The 19,180-nt window shown below is 46.1% G+C and overlaps 1 protein-coding gene across 1 annotated transcript in view; it reads right to left on the bottom strand.

Moving 5' to 3' along the window:
• Positions 1-3,059: 3,059 nt before the first annotated feature.
• Positions 3,060-19,180, bottom strand: part of RAB15 (RAB15, member RAS oncogene family) — a 33,707-nt gene continuing 17,586 nt past the window's right edge. The window contains exons 3-7 of the mRNA XM_053287272.1: positions 17,417-17,477; positions 15,651-15,728; positions 11,994-12,083; positions 9,075-9,140; positions 3,060-6,921 (exon numbers count right to left, since the gene is read on the bottom strand). Of these exons, the coding sequence (XP_053143247.1) occupies positions 6,763-6,921; positions 9,075-9,140; positions 11,994-12,083; positions 15,651-15,728; positions 17,417-17,477 (454 nt within the window). The 3' untranslated portion in view covers positions 3,060-6,762. The remainder of the gene's footprint in view (positions 6,922-9,074; positions 9,141-11,993; positions 12,084-15,650; positions 15,729-17,416; positions 17,478-19,180) is intronic.

Below are 19,180 nucleotides of genomic sequence, written 5' to 3'. Positions count from 1 at the left end.
GCCTGCACTTATCTACTTCCCTTCCTCTCCCTGATTGGAATGTAGTCTCAGGACTTGTCAGGACCATTTATTATAACCCAACATAATGGTACATTGAGTTTAACACTACAGATCTGGTCTGCAGCATCCATGCTGAAGAACTCTGTGTGTGCATTCTCACGATGATCCAGGCTGGTGAGAAATCCACTCTCATTCAGAACGGATACTCAGCTGTGTTTAATTCACATTGTAAATGGGGTTGTTTCTTCTTGTGCCACTGAACCATAACAGCAAGGTGGAATAGCAGATACATGCACCAGTGCAACCAGTTTTGTCCAGCAGAATGGTGCCAGGCAAGGATTAGCAATACCCACAACACCACCTGTAATGACAGAGTCCTCGGGTTAATGTTAGACTTGTCTGCATATACGTTTGAACTGCTGGTAAGGTATATCAAATACCCACTTTCAGAATGACACAACTTGAACATGGCCAGTACTGTGCTTGCAGGCACACCCAGCCCACATTGACCTTAGATCATCAATCTAGGATTTGATCTGAGATGGTTCCTCTGAGGTTATTGTGGGCTGAGTACAATTGCAAGCCCTACATTTCCAAGACACAAAATCAGGAGTGCACATGCCACTTGGATCTAGGATTCCCACTTTTCTGCTAGGCCGGATCATGAGAATGTACCCTAAGTAAATTGATGCAAATATAATAGATAGCTTGTAGTATTGGCCATGTCCAAGTTTTGTCATTCTGAAAGGGGGTATTTGATATGCCTTACCAACAGTGCAAATGTATACCCAGGGCCCTAAACCTTTGGGCCCTGGGTGTTCAATAGAACGTCTTCTTCGCTATGAACCACACATGTAAATATGTGGATTGCTAATTGGTTGAAGGACAGGAAACGGGGTAGGTATAAATGGTGTTTTCACAATGGAGAGAGTAAGAAGTGGGGTCCCCCAGGGATCTGTACTGGGACCAGTGCTTTTTAATTGATTCATAAATGATCTAGAAGTAGGGGTAAGCAGCGAGGTGGCCAGATTTGCAGATGATACCAAACTCTTTCAGGTAGTGAAATCCAAAACAGATTGTGAGGAGCAGGGTTCCCTCTAATAGGGATTCCCAGATGTTGTTGACTACAACTCCCAGAATCCCCAGCCAAAGGCCACTGCACCTGGGGATTGTAGTGAACAACATCTGGGAATCCTTGTTAAAGGGAACGGTGGTGAGGAGCTCCAAAAGGATCTCTTCAAACTGGGTGAGTGGGCGACAAAATGGCAAATGTGCTTCAATGTTGGCAAGTGTCAAGTGATGCACATTGGGACAAAAAACCCCAATTTCAAGTATATGCTGATGGGATCTGAGCTGTCGGTGACTGACCAGGAGAAGGATCTTGAGGTCGTGGTGGACAGCTCATTGAAAGTGTCAACTCAATGTGCAGCAGCTGTGAAAAAGGCCAGTTCCATGCTAGGGATCATTAGGAAGGGGATTGAAAATAAAACTGCTAATATTATAATGCCCTTATACAAAACAATGGTGCGGCCACACCTGGAGTACTGCATACAGTTCTGGTCACCACATCTAAAAAAGGACATTGTAGAACTGGAAAAGGTGCAGAAGAGGGCAATCAAGATGATCAGGGGCCTAGAGCACCCTTTTTTTTTTTTTTTAATGAGGCAAGGCTACATCTGGGGCTATTTAGTTTAGAAAAAAGATAACTGTGGGGGAGACATGATAGAGGTCTATAAAATCATGCATGGTGTGGAGAAAGTGGATAGAGAGAAATTCTTCTCCCTCTCACTAGAACCAGGGGTCATCCATTAAATTGATTGCCAGGAAATCTAGGACTAACAAATGGAAGTACTTTTTCACACAACGCATAATCAACTGGTGGAATTCTCTGCCACACGATGTGGTGACAGCCAACAACCTGGATGGCTTTAAGAGGGGTTTGGATAACTTCATGGAGGAGAGGTCTATCAACGGCTACTAGTCTGAGGGCTATAGGCCACCTCCAGGATGCCTCTGAGTACCAGTTGCAGGGGAGTAACAGCAGGAAAGAGGGCATGCCCGCAACACCTGCCTGTAGGCTTCCAGCAGCATCTGGTGGGCCACTGTGTGAAACAGGGTGCTGGACTAGATGAGCCTTGGGCCTGATCCAGCAGGGCTGTTCTTATGTTCATCCTGCCCATTGAAATCATCAGGAGAGGTTCATCTCCACTTGCTACCAGCTTGTGTGGTCGCTACTCAGGGACCGGCCTTCTCTGTTGCTGCCCTGAGGCTTTGGAACACACTTCCTGCTGAAATAAGAGCTTCCTCATCTCTTACGACTTTTAAAGACTCAGCCTTCCAAGGTCGGTAAAATGAGTACCCAAAATGTTGGGGGCAATATGCTAAATCATTGTAAAACCGCTTAGAGATTTCCGGCTATAAAGCGGTATATAAATGTAAGTGCTATTGCTAAGTGCTATAAAGAGGCAGTCAAGACACATTTGTTCATCCAGGCTTTTGATTAGATACTGTTTTAATTGTTTGATTTTTAATAGTTTTAACCTTTTAAATTTTAAATTGTTGTAATGTTTTAACGTTTTTATTTGTTTTTATTTTGTTGTAAACCATCCAGAGGCTTGCGTTTTGGGCAGTATACAAATATTTATTAAATAAATAAATAAATAAAATATGCAGACAAGTCAAACAGTAACCCCAGGACCGTGCCATTATAGGTGTTAACATGTGGGTATTGCTAATCCTTGCCTGGCACCATTCTGCTGGACAAAACTGGTTGCACTGAGGCATGTACCCAGCTATATCCACTTTCCACCTGGCTTGCTGTTATGGTTCAGTGGCACAAGAAATTCATTTGCAGCATAAATTAAATACTGCAGTGTATCCATTCTGAATGAACTAGGTTTTCACAAACTCAGTTTTCTGAGCAGACAAGCAAGGGTTTTGCTGGTTGATTGTCTGTTCCCAGTTGCCCCAAGTGATGTTCTAATCTCAGCAGTGTGGAGTACCTGCTTTCAAGGGCTGGGTTACCCATTCCAGCAAGGAAATAACACAGCAGCCACTAACCACTTTGAGAATCTTTATTTTGTAAAGATTTTTGTTTAAAATAATGAATTACAGTTACAGGTCATACAAGGAAACCCAGTCAGAGTGCAAAGATCACAAATTACAGACACAGCAGAGGATTCAGAAGTTGTAAGTTTGGCTGGATCTCATGACAAGTTATGTGCAACAGTTTCTGCTACAGACAGACAAGTTGCTATGACCCATGGACTTACAGGACAGAGGGAGTCTCAGAACACTGTCTAGTACTCGATTCCTAGAATCCTCCTCATTTTCTCTCCCAAGCACTGGCCTGAAATCAAGGAGCACTTTGTGGCCTCTAGAGAGCACCACTTCAATCTGCACAGAGAAAATTGGCATTGATTAAGGGAGGTACTCTCTGCTGCAAGTGTTGCCTTACAACCCAGCATGCAATTCCCTAGACACCATTAAGATGGTTCATCTTGCTGAGTGTGGTGAGCTAGAGGCTTCATCAGCTACTAAGTACCCACAGCCCTGAAACAGTCACTGCTGGGTCTAGGTAAGAACTACTCCAGTTTGTTCCACAGATCGGCAAAAATAGCTCCTCTGCTCCCTCTCTTGTTGCATCTGCTGTGAAGATGCATTAGAATCTATTTTGTGCGTTGGTAACGGCATCAGTAGCTCAGCTTCTATTATATTGGTAGGGAAACAGCTTATGTTTAGAGATCCTACTAGGTGGAGCAAGCGGCACCAACATAATGCTGGATTGCAACAGGCAGGACATAGTTATGGGGCACATATCCATGGGCCCTCCCAGAACCCATACTTTTATACACCTGTCATATAGGCTTGCAGAGGCTGGAATCCTGGTGGCTCTGGCAATTTCCAGTGGCCTCATCTCCCTTCTGTGATAGAGTGGCAACCCTCTCCTTGATTCTACCAGGCAGACTTCTTGAGGGCAGCTCAAGCAACAGGGTTTTATGTACCACTGTGCATGAGAGACTTAAGACTATAAAGACTCAGTGGTCAATTCACATAGCCACTCTGCACATGCTAGTTTCTTTCTTATTGTTTCCCCCACCCACTCACCCACCAACAATGCACTGAGCACATGGCAAACAGGCTATCCAAATTGCTCACAAGCATCTGGCATGACAGTCCTGCACTTTAGGACAAGCCTCCCTGATGTGGGTGCAGACTTATTCCACCTCTAACTGAACGGACCCTCAGTCCTGATTCACCCTTCCTAAAAACAAGGCAGACTGAAGCCAGGGAAAACTAGCAAGGCTCCCAAGAATCAACACAGCAGTATTTGGGCTGCATGAAAAATCCAGGGGAACAACTCCTCTTGCTATCTCCCACCCTACTTCCTTCAGCCTCTGCCTCTCTCCTCAAGTCAAAGTTTCCCAGTTTATCCCAAATATGTATCTTCCATGTGCCTATGTTGCTCTCTGACAATAACAGACCTTGGGTCCCACTGCAAAAAAGCTCTAACAGGTTAATAGCTACATGGGTCTCTAGCTAGCGTCTAAGTGTCCCTAGCTAGGCACTATTTCTGGCAGAAAGTGGTTGTCTGTGGTCAACTGAGTTATGCCTTCTTCATGGACCCTGAAATTGGGACTTCAGTTGTGCAATACCCAAGGCAAGGCGATTGTGGCCACAAGAACCCTCCTGCCAGCAGCAGGCACTCTGTGTAGAACATCCCTGTTTGTATACATTTCAGTAGCTTGAAACTAATTCCAACCCACTCAGGATGAGGAAAGAGGTAAGACTGGCAGAGACCTAAAAGGAGACTTATCGACAGGGAGACTTTTCTGAACTGCAAGGCACCGTGCTCTCAGGAACAAACACCTGGATCTGGTGCCACAACACAACCGGCATCATTTTTACTGAAGGTGATTCCCCTGTTTTGATGATATGCTATTCCCCTTCCCCTCCTTCCTTGAGGAAAACAGTTTTCATCCAGCTCTAAAGAGCCTCAGGAGAAAGTGAGGCTTTTCAGGAGGAGGAAAAAGGCAAAGGAATATAGATCAGCCTACCATCTTGCATTAGCTTGTGGCTAAAAAGGTAGTTCACCACACATGGCGGGGATTTCTATCAAACTGCTCACTTCTAAGCCCCCTGCCAAGTGCAGCCTCGCTATGCCAAAGGATTTCTGTAGTGCCACCATTTCCCACTCAAAGGGCCTGTGGTTGCCAGCCATCCTTTCAAGGTGAGTAACACCACGGCCCATTTCTGGCACGTGTACAAGAGAGAGGAGGGGAGTCTTAGCATCTCCAAGGTGTTGGCACACAGGGAGCAGCTACCCTGGAGCAGGCAGGCATATAGATTCGAACACCAGGGCATGCTGCTGAGCTTGTTAGGCCTCCCTCGTCAAGCAAGTCAACAGCCAGGCGAGAGGGGGATGGCCAGTGCAACATGCATGCTGCCAGGCTGGTTTTAGTTTTCTCTGTGCCATGTTAGCAGCACATGGCAAAAAACAAGAAAGAGACACCACCACCCCTCCCCACCTGCTTGGGATCCACTTGGGCTGAGTTGCAAAAACCTGCAGAGAAAATTCTAAAGGGAGCCCATAAAATGATCTGGAGCCACTTCTTTCCGGACAGATCTGGAGAGCAAAAAAATGAGAGAAGGTCTCATGTTCAGGTTATGATGCCTGTTTCAATGTCAGGACTTGCTCCCAAAGCCAGGAAAGAGCATGTACCATGTTGATAGGGTGGGCTCTCTGCCTCCATGGTACAGAGCTATAACCCAAGTGGGCACCCGATGTCCTTGTACCTCCAAGCTACTTAAGAGGGACCAAGGGAAGACTCCCTAAAAGGGCTTAGGAACCTAAAGGCAAGGGTCTTTCCTGCTGGCCATCCAATATAGGACTCTAAGGAGTTCTAGAATGGAGTCCAGTCTGGCTAGTAAGAAGCAAAATCTTGCCTTCCCTATATGTGATAAAATGGCTCTACCTGAAAGCCCACAATTTCAACATACAGCCTTCACAATGGGGCTAGACTCCTGTTGCTCATCATTCTTATATTTATTAGGGGCATGTGGGGCCACTGTGCACTTTGGAATAAGTCCATTTTTGGCAAGATATCTAGATGAGAGTTTTGACAGAAAACTCCAGGCAACTGGAGAACAAGACACTGTTACTGCCTCCAAGACAGCCTTAAAGCCCTAACTGTAAAGACCCACCCCTAATAGATCAGGGCTGGCCAGAACCCTGCACAAACCTGCACAGACATTAGGGCAGATACTGAAATGGCAAGGCAAAGTATGGGGGCAGGGAGATACTAACTAACAAGCCACCTGTAGAGGGTGTGTTAGCAAATGGTCTGCCTGGAGAACAGTGGGACTGTGCTCTTCCTTGAGAGCCCTGTTCTCAGAGGGACAGGCTTAGCCCTGTCCAGGCAAATGGCTCCCCTGCCCAATGAAAGGGCAAGGTGACAGAGCATCTGGAGGCTGCAACAGACCTCCATTGTGATTGCCAGCCACAGCTCTTCCGTGAAGATGGCAGGGTGATGCTCTGCATATTGTGAGCCATCTGAAGAGCTTTGGATCCAGGGAGTTTGGGGACAACAGAAATCACCAATCAAGGAGAGACACCAGGAAATCCAAAGAGGACCCAGCAGGGCAGATGGCAGGCAGGCAGGCAACTGAAGATCAGAAGGATGGAGCACAGCAAGCCAGCCCTCTCTAGGTGGCAGCCTTTCTACCTGCACCGTGAGGGGGAAAGAGAGCACTGGAAGGCCTTCAGCACCAGCAGGTCTTGGGAGAGTGCTCTGTGCCCGCTGGCTTGCTTGTCTCCTCCTCCAGCTCAACCAGGTTCAGTTCATCAGCTGCATACATGCGGAGCCCGTCCAGCTCCTTTTTGTGGGCCTGAAGAACCAGCTCTGTCAGACGAGTGAAAGACTGCAAAAGGCAAGACAGACAAAGAGATAGCGTTAGCAGCCTGATTCAAACTGCAGTCTGATTTAGACCCTGAAAAGACTACAGTTCCCAAGTGTGCTCATGTTTCTCCCAAGACTTGTGGAGGTGGGGGAACACACACACACACTCACACCCCTCTACTTCTCTCTTCCAGGAGTCTTTGAAAGTCAGAATAACCACCAGGAGCAAAATAAAGAGAATGTCTCTCTAGAGTGCCCTCCCAGGAGAGTGTGGGTTCAGGTAGAGGGTTCAAACATGGCCTGGGCCAGCTGACGTCTGGTCCCTCATTCAAAGTGACCCCTTTAGGAACAAAGGAACATAGGATGCTGCCATATACTGAGTCAGACCATTGGTCCATCTAGTTCAGTATTGTCTACACAGACAGGCAGTGGCTTCTCCAAGGTTGCAGGCAAGAATCTCTCTCAGCCCTATCTTGGAGATGCCAGGGAGGGAACTTGGAACCTAGATGCTCTTCCCAGAGCGGCCCCCATCCCCTAAGGGGAATATCTTACAGTGCTTGTACATGTAGTCTCCCATTCATACGCAAGCAGGGTAGACCCTGCTCAGCTAAGGGGACAAGTCATGCTTACTACCATAAGACAAGCTCCACTCCTCCTCTGAATCAAGCTGAATAAAATCAGCCTGGCCACCAAGAGCACCAAATTGAATCAGGGCCCCATCTCGAGTACCTGAGGCAGGCTCCAGTTCAAACTAGTGCTCTATTCCACTAGCCCTACTACTTACACATCCCTGACTGAGACATCTGTGGCACTGTAAACTGCCCAAAGATTTTATATGGGGTGGTATATAAATATGACTGTTCAGATAAATAGAACCTTGGAATAATAAAAGCAGCAACTTCCCACTATTGCTTCCTTGCCTTGACAATGGACATTTCCCCCCCACTACAGGCAGGGGACTATTTAGAAATTAGCTAAGGGCCAAATGACATTCCATTAAATGCATCACTGGTCCTGGAGTGTTTTGATTTACTTTAGGAGATAGCAGTTGAATCAGGCCCCTATGGAATCAAGACCATGGCAGGGGGTGGGGGGGGGGGTGAGAGAGGCTTTAATCCTACTCCCGACCATGATTTCAGAAACCTAAAAAGGAATTTCTCAAACAGAGTGTGAGCAGAGGAGGAGTTGGGGTATTGGCCTTTGTGTCACAATCTCTGGAGCCCATCATGTGGATTCCTTTAGACACCTTCCTGCCTCTATCCCAACAGCTGTGGATCAGGAAAATCAGAATTCCAACTTTCATTTTTCTAGACTATACAGCTGCCCACATTGCAAGTAGGCAGAGGTGGCCAACACTGATGAACTCTCCAAAGACAAACTGAGCAGGATGACTGACCAAGGAAATAGGACTGTTGTCTCTGTGTCACTCTTTGCCATCTCCCCTGGCCAGTAGAAGCCATGCAGAATTAATAAATTTATGCAGAGTTGCATACATTGATCCATATTACAGAGTCTAGATTATGATTATTAAAGAACAGTGGCTAACATACTGTGCAACGTTGACTTGCATCAGCTCTGCATAGCTTTAAACTGCTGGCTAATTTATCTTTTCTAGATGTCTTTTCCTTAGATGTCTTATTTCATATACACCATTTTAGTCACTGCTTTTTGCATTTTATATATTTCACATTTTATATGCTGATATTTTTTTTTAACACAGCTGTCTAATATCCTCACAGCTACCCTCTTTTCTAAGGGTAGCAGCTCTATAGTATTATAATATAGTTTTATAGTATTCGAGTAGTAACTTTAAAGTAGTATAGTTTTATGGTTCCATAAATTGCTTTTATTATTATGAATACGCTCTACTATTCTGTTTTGTGCTGGTCTTGGACCGTAATAAAGATGATTGATACTGTGCAAGGTTCTGTCTGCCTTTTAACGGAGCATGCATGCAGTTGTGCAAGAGCACTCTTGCACAAGGCACAGGAACTGAGCACAATTGGAAATAATGGCCACCCATCATGTGACTGCATTTGTGTAGTTCTTGCCGAAGAGTGCTCTTTCACAACTGTGCGTACCTTCCGTTGCAAGGCAGATGGAACATGGCACAGTATGTCAGTCAGGATACGCAGGCTCATCTGTATCTTAGGGAAATATATCTGAGATTCTTACCTCCTTGATGTTCTGGTTGGTGCAGGCACTTGTTTCATAGAAATCCATGCCATACTCCTTAGCCAGCTAGAAGACAAGTTCTTGCAGGTTTATACACAAGCACAATTAACTGCCAAAATTTTCCTCCAGTTCTTTAAAATCTGCCTTTCAGATTTTAAAATCTACCCTCTTCTTTCCACTCCACCTGCAAATCTAGAAGAGACAGCTGTATAAAGCAGGCTAGGGAGTGATGGGACAACACTTTCCCCAAAAGGTTCAGTCTCCCCACATTAGCAGTTAACACTAATACTCCTCTGACTCTTATCTGGAGCAAAGCTGATTTCCCCTTTTGTACATGGATCTGCATTTAAAGTTAGCCTGGGTTATATTTCACAATAAGTGCTGACATGTTGATGACTTGACCATAAGAAGACATACTGTGCAGCTGAAGTCAGGTCAGCAGCTTGATAGGAGTCCAGAATCTAGGAATATGGTTGTAATGACTGGGTGTGAGGAATAGTTGCAAGGATGCCTCAGGTGAAAAGGGAAGGTGGTGGGGCGCATTAATGAAATCCACAAGCTCTCCAATTTTAGTTAAATCATGGGCCTCTGCAGACTTCTAAAAACAACAGGAAAGTAAGGGAGGCAGGCCTGCACTGCATGGCCCAATAATTTGAGCACTGCCAGCATTATCTCTATATATAATTCTCCTGGGTGTGCCCAGGAAAAATGCGTACCGGCAGCCCAGCTGATTGGCTGGGCTGCGGGGGTGCCTGATTGGTCCTGGCGGCACACCCAGGAGAACGGCGGCGGCGGCCATGGCCGCTGGTGGGCCCGGCCTGGCAGCGACGGGGACAGGCCGAGGAGCTGAGGTGCCAGGCCTGGCCGGGCAAGGCGAGGAGGCAGCGGGGGAAGCTGGGTGAGGCGGTGGCAGGCCCGGGCAGGCGGCGGGCCCGGCCAGAGCCGCGGGTGGTGGCAGCGGGCCCGGCTGGGAGGAGGCGGTGGGGGAAGCCGGAGCCCGGGGGAAGCCGGAGGAGGTGGCGGGCCCGGCTGGAGAAGGCGGCGGGGGAAGCCGGGCGAGGCGGCGGTGGGCCCGGCCAGAGCTGCGGCGGTGGGCCCGGGCAGACCCCAAGTAGAGGCACAGATGCTCTGTGCCCAGGCCCACTAGTATACCTAATTACTTAAGTACTGGAAGGCTGTGAATCCTGAAAATCCACTTGTGTATTCAAAACCAGAATAAAAATGTGAAAAATTCATCATGGTCTTCTGCTGCAAGGAAATGCATTCAATAAAGCAATATTTATGTGAATCTATTATGACGACGACGACGACGACGACTACATTTATATTCCGCTTTTCCTCCAAGGAGCCCAGAGTGGTGTACTACATACTTGAGTTTCTCCTCACAACAACCCTGTGAAGTAGGTTAGGCTGAGAGAGAAGTGACTGGCCCAGAGTCACCCAGCTAGTATCATGGCTGAATGGGGATTTGAACTCGGGTCTCCCCGGTCCTAGTCCAGCACTCTAGCCACTATACCACGCTGGCTCTCAGTTGTTGTTTTTTAACATTTTATATCCTGCTCTTCCTCCAAGGAGCCCAGAGCGGTGTACTACATACATACATTTCTCCTCACAACAACCCTGTGAAGTAGGTTAGGCTGAGAGAGAAGTGACTGGCCCAGAGTCACCCAGCAAGTCTCATGGCTGAATGGGGATTTGAACTCGGGTCTCCCCGGTCCTAGTCCAGCACTCTAACCACTACACCACGCTGGCTCCTATTAGCATGCTTGTCTGAGCGTGTGTCCTTTCATAAGGGGGAGAGTCCTGGGGACTGTGCCTCAGGCAACCTGAGGATCCGAGATCAGCATCCTAATCTTTTATTATAAGATCGCCTCATGTGTGGTAGGTGCTGTACAGAAATAAAACACCCAAATCCTTGCCCCTGCAGGTTTACAGTGTTTTAAAAAATTAATAAGACAAAAGGGAGAAATTTTGAATCAGCTGGGAGACAGTAAAATAGAGGAAGGCTGAGAAAATGCCAACAGACAGACAGACAAACAAACACCCACCTAGGAATAGGACAGAAACAAAACACAAAACAAAACAAAGCCAAGCAATACATCGGGAGTTCCATATGTATGGGACACGTTTCCTCTAAATATCCAGAGGATTTTTTCTCTGTCTCACTTTAAGAAATTATTACAACATTCTCTTTTCCCTCTTGCATTTCTCTTCACTAGTGAAGGGTTGGAAGCCTGGTGGCCTGAGGTCTAGATGAAGACTTCAACCCCATCTTTTATTTAAAAAAAAAAAAAAAAGACTCAGCCACAATGGAACACAGTACTTGTGTGTGCAGGAAAGAGACCCATTTCCAGACCCCATTCTGAACCGTGACAAACAGTAACTGCCTTCCTCCATCTTTCTTCTGAGACTCAACTCTGGCCTAGTTTTCACCAACAACAGCCTGTTCCTCAGCTGTATCCCTTTGGACTGCAGGTGGAGGATCACGTGACTGAATGTCCCTCTATAGCAGAGGTTCTCAACCTTGGGTCCCCAGATGTTGATGGACTTCAACTCCCATAATCCCCAACCCAAGGCTATTGAGGCTGGAGATTATTGGAGTTGAAGTCCTGTAACATCTGGGGACCCAAGGTTGAGAATCTCTGCTCTATAGGAATAATTTTTACAAGTCCCCTTCACACAGATAACTGGCATATCAAAAAACCCTTCATCTCATCTGCAGCGGCTAAGGGCTAGGACTCTATGGAAGAGGGCCTGGGCCTATGCATGCACACATATGTGTGTAGGACCATTCAGCCCTGCAAGCCCCCACCTGCAGTCTGAAGTGGTACTACTAAGAGACAGGTCTACCACCTCATCCGTAGTTGCTGAAGACAAGGCCTCTATGGAGGAGGACTGGGGCCAATCCAGGACATTTACCTGAAGGCCTTGCTCTCTGCCTACTTGCCTCTTCTCTTCTTCATCGGCTTTATTCCCAATGAGGATCTTCTGGACGCCATCTGGAGCATACTAGAGGTAAGGGGGAGAGGTTTTAGCCTTCCTCAATCTGCACAGAAATAATCAAGCATCTGCAGGAGAGCTGAGCCACAGGGCATTGTTCAGACTTAGGACTGGCCCACTTCCAGATGGGTCAGTGTCCCTGTCAAATCAACAGCTGCTGCATAGGAAGTAAAATTTCCACAAGAGTTTCTTCCACCACTGAAACATAACAAGAAAAGTGGTACTATTTTCCAACACTCCCCATTTTACACAATCTGTCTTGGCAGCAATAAGTCACCAAAGGCCTGTCGTGCAGGGAACGGGGCAACCACAGATCATCACCACTGAATACTACCATGCCTCTAGAAAGCCAGTCAAACACAGTGTGTTTGATGAGCTGATCCTCTGGGTTCAACACAAACCATCTCCCAGAGCTGTCTAGCTTTTATGGGGCCCAGGGTGAGAACAGTCTGCGTGGACCCCCTATGATGAATCAACAGCATTCTGGATCTACCAGAACCAGCAGAGTCTAAGTTGTTGAGTTGCAGAGCAGGGCCCCTCCAAAGTGCAGGCAGACCAGCCCATCTCCCACCCATCTCCCCTTTAAGCACAGAAGCAAAAGATGACTTTAATCCCAGTTGTGGCAGAGTGTAAAAAGAGAGTTACCAAGTAGAATACCTACACAAATTCCCCTTATCTTAAGGGAAGCTTCTGGCACGATCCATGGTGTTGCAGATTGTGGGTAGTGGAAAATTTCCTTTCCTGTCTCAGGTCAGTTAATGAATAAACTGGCTGAACCGGTTTTAACCAGCTCTTATTTATTTAAAATATTTCTATACTACCCCAAACTTGCATCTCTGGGCGGTTTACAATTAAAATCATTTAAAACATTAAAAACACTAAAAACCCAATATTAAAAATATACAGCTAATTAAAAGCCTGGGTGAATACATGTGTCTTCAGTGCTTTTTAAAAATTTCCTAGAGATGGGTAGGCTCTTGTTTCAACAGGGAGCGCATTCCAAAGTCCAGGGGCAGCAACGGAGAAGGCACATTCCCAAGTAGCCACCAGACGAGTTGGCGGCAACCGCAGACGAACCTCTCCAGATGATCTTAACAGGCGTGGGGCTCATGGCGAAGAAGTTCTCTTAAATACCCAGAGCCTAAGCTGTTTAGGGTTTTATAGGTAATGCCCAGCACCTTGTATTTTGCCTAGAAACGTATCGGCAGCCAGTGTAGTTCCTTCAACACAGGAGTAATATGGTCTCTTCTAGATGACCCAGAGACCAACCTGGCTGCTGCATTCTGGACCAACTGCAGTTTCCGGACTACGTACAAAGGCACCCCCACATTGCAGTAATCCAGCCTAGAGGTTACCAGGAAGTGTACCATCATTTTGAGGTCATTCATCTCAAGAAACAGATGCAGCTGGCATATCAGCCAAAGCTGATAAAAAGCACCCCGGCCACTGCCTCAACCTGGGACACCAGGGAGAGGCTTGGATCCAGAAGCACCCCCAGACTGTATACCTGTTCCTTCCGGGGGAGCGTGACCCCATCCAGAACTGGCACATCTAAATTGTCTCCCAACTTTCGGCCCCGCACAATAAGTACCTCTGTCTAATCTGGATTCAGCCTCAGTTTGTTATCCCTCTTCCAGCCCATTACTGCCTCCAGGCAGGCATTTAGAGAGCTTATGCCTTCTCCTGATGATGTTGACATGGGGAAATAGATTTGGGTGTCATCAGCATATTGATAACACCCTGCACCAAATCTCCTGATGATCTCTCCCAACGGTTTCATGTAGATGTTAAACAACATCGGAGACAATATGGAGCCCTGAGGGACACCACACGAAAGTTCAGATTTTGAAGAACAACAGTCTCCAAGAGACACCATCTGGAATCTGCCCATGAGGTAAGAGCAGAATCACTGCAAAGCAGTGCCTCCCACCTCCAATCCTCTCAGACGTTCCAGAAGGATACTATGGTCAATAATATCGAAAGCTGCCAAGAGATCCAAAAGGACCAACAGAGTCCCACTCTCTCTGTCAATTCTCAATTGGAGATCATCCATCAGGCCAACCAAGGCAGTCTCCACCACATAGCCCGCCCAAAAGCCAGTTTGAAATGGATCTTAGCAGCCTTCTCAGTCACCTAGCTCAGGAATGACTCTTATCAGCGACGAGTCATTTCCACAGTGTGGAAATGCTTCCACAGAGAAGCTGCCTATGGACGATTAAAAATCCTTAACTTTCCAAAAGCCAGAAAGGAAAAGAAAATATTCTGGTAGGTTAATCTCACTGCCACCAAGCACTCTAAGGCTTTCCAAGGTCTGATTGTTGGACTAGAGTGCTTTAGTCCAGAGTCTCTCTGTAACTGGGTATTTGGCAAATACCAAAAATATACTCCCCCTTGCTAACAAACAAGAATAAAGAAAAACCTTTCCCTCCTGTGCATTTTGCTTGCACGTGGGAGTTAATTATTAATTGGCCAAGTTCTATCTGAGACGTTTTCTGCACCAGAGAAATCCCCCCTTCCACCTGTTGGGTTAATAACCAAACCAGGGGATCTTTGTAAAATGAACAGGGGTGGGGTGGGGGGGACTATTATTCAATTACTACAGGCTGGTTCTGTCTGAGGCTTTTAGCTTTTTAGAAACACTTAGAAATACTTAGTTGGTTACAAGAATACTTCAAAAACTCCCAGGCAGTTCTAGGGTGGCACACATTGAAACCTTAGTTACTCTGTTGCAAAGAACAGATATTTAGGAATATGCAAAGCAACACACACAAAGAAATAAAAATTCCTGATGCGAAGTATGACTAAACACTCTTTTCCTGTACTAAATTCCGAAACCAAAAGCCCTGGCTTTCTGCCCTTGAACTCACCAAACTTATGATGAGAATCAAGCCCCCTGCAATCCTAACTTTCAAATATCTAGTCGTCTGGCTGCAGCAAACTCCATTGCTGCATGTCCTCTGCACTCCCAGCACAGACTTCCTTTCTTCTTCCCAGAATTCTCCCTGTAGCTCTCATGTCCCACCCACCTGGTGGACTGATAGGTTGAGCCCTGGAGGTCACCAGCCTGTCAGTCAGGACAGGGGTTCACTTCCTGTTAACCTTCCAGAGGGAGAGGAGACTCGTCACAACACATGGGCACAAAGCTACCCACAAAGGGCTTATTCTGATGATGCACTTATCGTGGATAACTCACCGAATATTTACTGACAATTCTGCTTGTCTCTAAGTAGTCTTCTAGCAATCTCTCATCAATACTGGGACCATTTATGCAGGAGTTAGTCCACTCATTGGAAACAATAATACAGATACCCCAGAACAGTATACATACATGCTTCAAAGATACCCAGACTGCCCTTGGAATTTCCCAGTTATTTTAATCTGTCTAAAAATACCAAACACTTAATTAGGCATGAATTTTTCTGCGTGAACACAGTTTCCAAAGCTGAGTGGCAAAGTGAGAGAACACCATGCCCCTCTGAGAAGGAGAGAAACATCCATTTTGTCATGTCATCATCTCTTATGCTTGAGCAGATGTTCCCCAGAAAAAGAGAAAGCAGCAAGGAGATTCCTGCTTACCTCATCCACATCACTGGCCCATTTCATTATGTGCTGGTATGAACGCTCGCTGCTAATGTCATACACCAAGAATATCCCCTGGGAAAAGAACCAGCAAGAAAACAGAATTAATGGAGCGAGGGAAAGGCAGGTACCAGATAAAAGAACAACAAAAAGTGGAGAACTTTTCCTCTCAGATGTCCTATACACACCTTCCTCTGGGAATGAGGCTGAGGGATTAGAAGAGCTGGGCATTTGAGGATCATTGTTTCACCTCCTGTCCATTAACACATCAGAAAGTACATGTCTTTGAATCTGTCTGTGTTTGTGAATCTGAGAAGGTGGTGTATGTAATCTGCTCAAAGCATCGGGGATAGAATGAGATATAGATGTGTTATATGGACGTCAGTCTCACCTTGGTACGTGTTGACTACAACAAGCTCTTAGAAGCAGAGAATGCCAATTCTGTAGGCCAAACTGATTGAAACCATCATATATGTAGCCTTTAGATACCACCAATAAACCAAACTGACCTTGTTTTATTGCAGTTGTGCCTCAAGGTTTGCCACAGAACAGGCTGCCACTGAGCTAGATAATGGAGCTATTTAACAAAAATGCCCGATTCCCCCTAGAGAGTTGGCTAAGCAGTCTAGGTTCCCTGCAGAAACAACAGGGCAGGCTCTCTTGGCTTTGATTCTACAAACAATATTAGACCGTTGGGACATGAAGCCTATCATGGCTATGGTGCCGGGAACCTCATGGCAGTGAACAGATGAGTCACAGACCAAATCCAGCCTGCAAGCAGTAGCCAGGTGGCACGCAATCCATCTGTGCCATCATCTCTGAATAAGACTCTTTTTGCCCACACATTTGTAGGTGACTGGTTCTCTGAATCAGAGGGCTAGTTCCTGCACAATAAACAGGCTGGCTATTGTTAGACTGGGCAGCTGCCGCCCCTGATGCTTGTCCATTGGCTCACTGCCACCAGACTCAGCTGAAGAGGCTTAATGGTTGTGGGACCCTCTCCCTTAGTCCCCCTATGCTGACCCACAACTCTGGATCCCAAAGTAGGAATTAACATCATAATGGAGACTCCCTGACCCATCTCGAACGTATCTCTGATCTTATTCCGTCTGCATCGGCGGCTCATTTGCTTCCGAGATTGATTTAAAATGCTGGTACTGTCCATAAAAGGTCTACACAGCTTCAAGACCAGATTACTCCAGAAATCACCTACACCCATATGAACCTGCCCACAGTCCCTGCTCTCTATCCTACCCACATGCAAGATCAGGCCAGCAGGTACAAGATATAGGGCCTTCTCAGTGATTGTGCCATGACTCCCCGCTGGCAGAATCAGGCTCCCAATTTGCCCATCTTTTGCTGGATAGTGAAGACTTTAAAAAAAATCCAAACTAGCTTCTAATCAGTTAATTGCCATTGTAATGTTTCCTGCTATAGTTTTAGCTTCACTGCCTCCTGATGCTACATTTTGCTGCCTTGATGCTTTAATGGGTTGCAGTTAACTGTTTGTGGTTATTGGCTGTATTGTCTTATTGGCATGTAAGTCATTTTGGTTATTTAATTCTATTAATTAAGCTAAACTCAGCTCAACCCACTATTCACCATGCCATCTCCGTGGATTTCAGTGAAATGTCTGGATTTCTGGCAGTGATGGTGGGGACAGAGAAGATATACTGAGGTGACTCTAGGAAACGGCAACAAATCTTTCTCTAGGTGCCCCATTATTTCAGCCTCACTCCTGGTCTAGGGGAAAAGGGTTTTACCTGAGCTCGTCTGTAGTACTGCTTGGTGATGGTCTGGTATCGCTCCTGGCCTGCAGTGTCCCTGGAACAGAAACCGAGAGCATGACAGTGAGTGGGGACTTCCACAGATTCAAGCAGATCCCAACCCATGGCTTGGCGTCTTCATGCCCAAGGATCTTACTGAGAGAAACCTCATGCTCAAAACCTTATATGGACACAGTGTGGATCTCAGGACCAAGAGCGTGATAGTTCAGCAAAGTCAGGAGGATAGGAGCAACCTGCCATTACAGGCTTATTCAAATTCCTAAAGACCGAGGGGAATTCCAGCAAGCAGGTAGCAAGCTGGAAGACACTGTCTACATAAGTCTGTTCGAATCCACGCCTAAATTCTGCATCAAGAATACCTCAATTGTGTGCTCAAAACTAAGCTAATCTGTACACATTTAGTTTTACATTCCTCATTCTGCTTCTAAATTATAAACAGTGGCTGACATCCAGACTAATAGGAATGCTTCTGCTCACTCTCAAAAAAAAAAAAAAAGTCTGCATGTGTGATTTTTAGTGATCTCCCCTTCCCTCTGTAGCTGACTAGGCTTCCTGCAAATATGTCCCCTCAACCTTCAGGACATGTTTTCAGGAAGCACAGGTGGCTGCGAGTTTTGTTTTTGGCCAAAAATCACCCCTCCCTTCCATGCACAAGTGGAAGCATTCCCCCCACAGAATTCTTAGTCTGGATGCTGACCAGTAAGTTTCTGGAGAAATGGAGAGAGGGATAGGCCTGGAAATCAGTAGGATGAGATAACAACAGTATGGTAAGAGCCAGTGTGGTGTAGTAGTTAGGGTAGTGGACTAGTATCTATCTATCTATCATATTTTTATACTGCCTCTAGGCAATGTACACATTTTAAGATTAAAAATTACAGATTAAAATACATAAAACACAATAAAAATAATATAAAATGAATTATTAAAATTCTTATTAAAAGCTTGCGAGAACAGGAGAGTCCTGAGGGTCTTCCTGAAAACAAAGAGAAGGAGGTGTTCTTATTTCAGCAGGAAGCATATTCCAAAGCCCCAGGGCAGCCACAGAGAAAGCCCAGTCCTGAGTTGCTACCGGACAAGCTGGTGGCAATCGTAACTGGACCTCTCCTGAAGACTGTAAAAGGTGGCAGGGTTCATGACAAAGGAGATGCTCTCTTAAAGAGCCTGGACCCAAGCCATTACTAGTCTCCCTAGCACTGGGGAGACCTGGGTAAAAGGGTAGGAGAGAGCTTTGCATGGTGCTCTGACCCCCATGGCTAAAAAGTATAATATAAATATAAGAAATGAGCTAAAGCTGTACCCTGATACCTCTGGATTCTAAGCCTTCTGGAAACTCTGGTCACTTATTTCCAAACTTAGCTTTGATTCACAATCACGAGGACCAGAATCCTGCTATAAATGAGGGGGGCGGGGTGGGTATAAACGCAGATATTCTGGCATCCGCCAACATTCAGAAGCAAAAAACAGAGTTTAGTGTCAATCTGCCAAATACATACATGCCTGATTATAGAGCAGTGGTAGGTAGCTTTACAATATCATCTATAAACTATGTGTTGCTCATCACATGAGGAGAGGAAAACAAAAAGTCAAAACAAAAAGAGTCAGTTGCTCTGGGTTGTGTCCAGCACATGGAGACTATAGGAGACTATTTTCTGTCCACATGGGCTCTTCCAACTGTACTTGGGCATGCACTCACATGGACAAATGTATTATGTGAAGTGAGTGAACAGATATGGCCAGTTC

Source organism: Hemicordylus capensis, chromosome 1 (assembly GCF_027244095.1).
Source record: "Hemicordylus capensis ecotype Gifberg chromosome 1, rHemCap1.1.pri, whole genome shotgun sequence".
Lineage (NCBI taxonomy): Eukaryota > Metazoa > Chordata > Lepidosauria > Squamata > Cordylidae > Hemicordylus > Hemicordylus capensis.
This window is presented reverse-complemented; position numbering and strand designations above follow the sequence as displayed.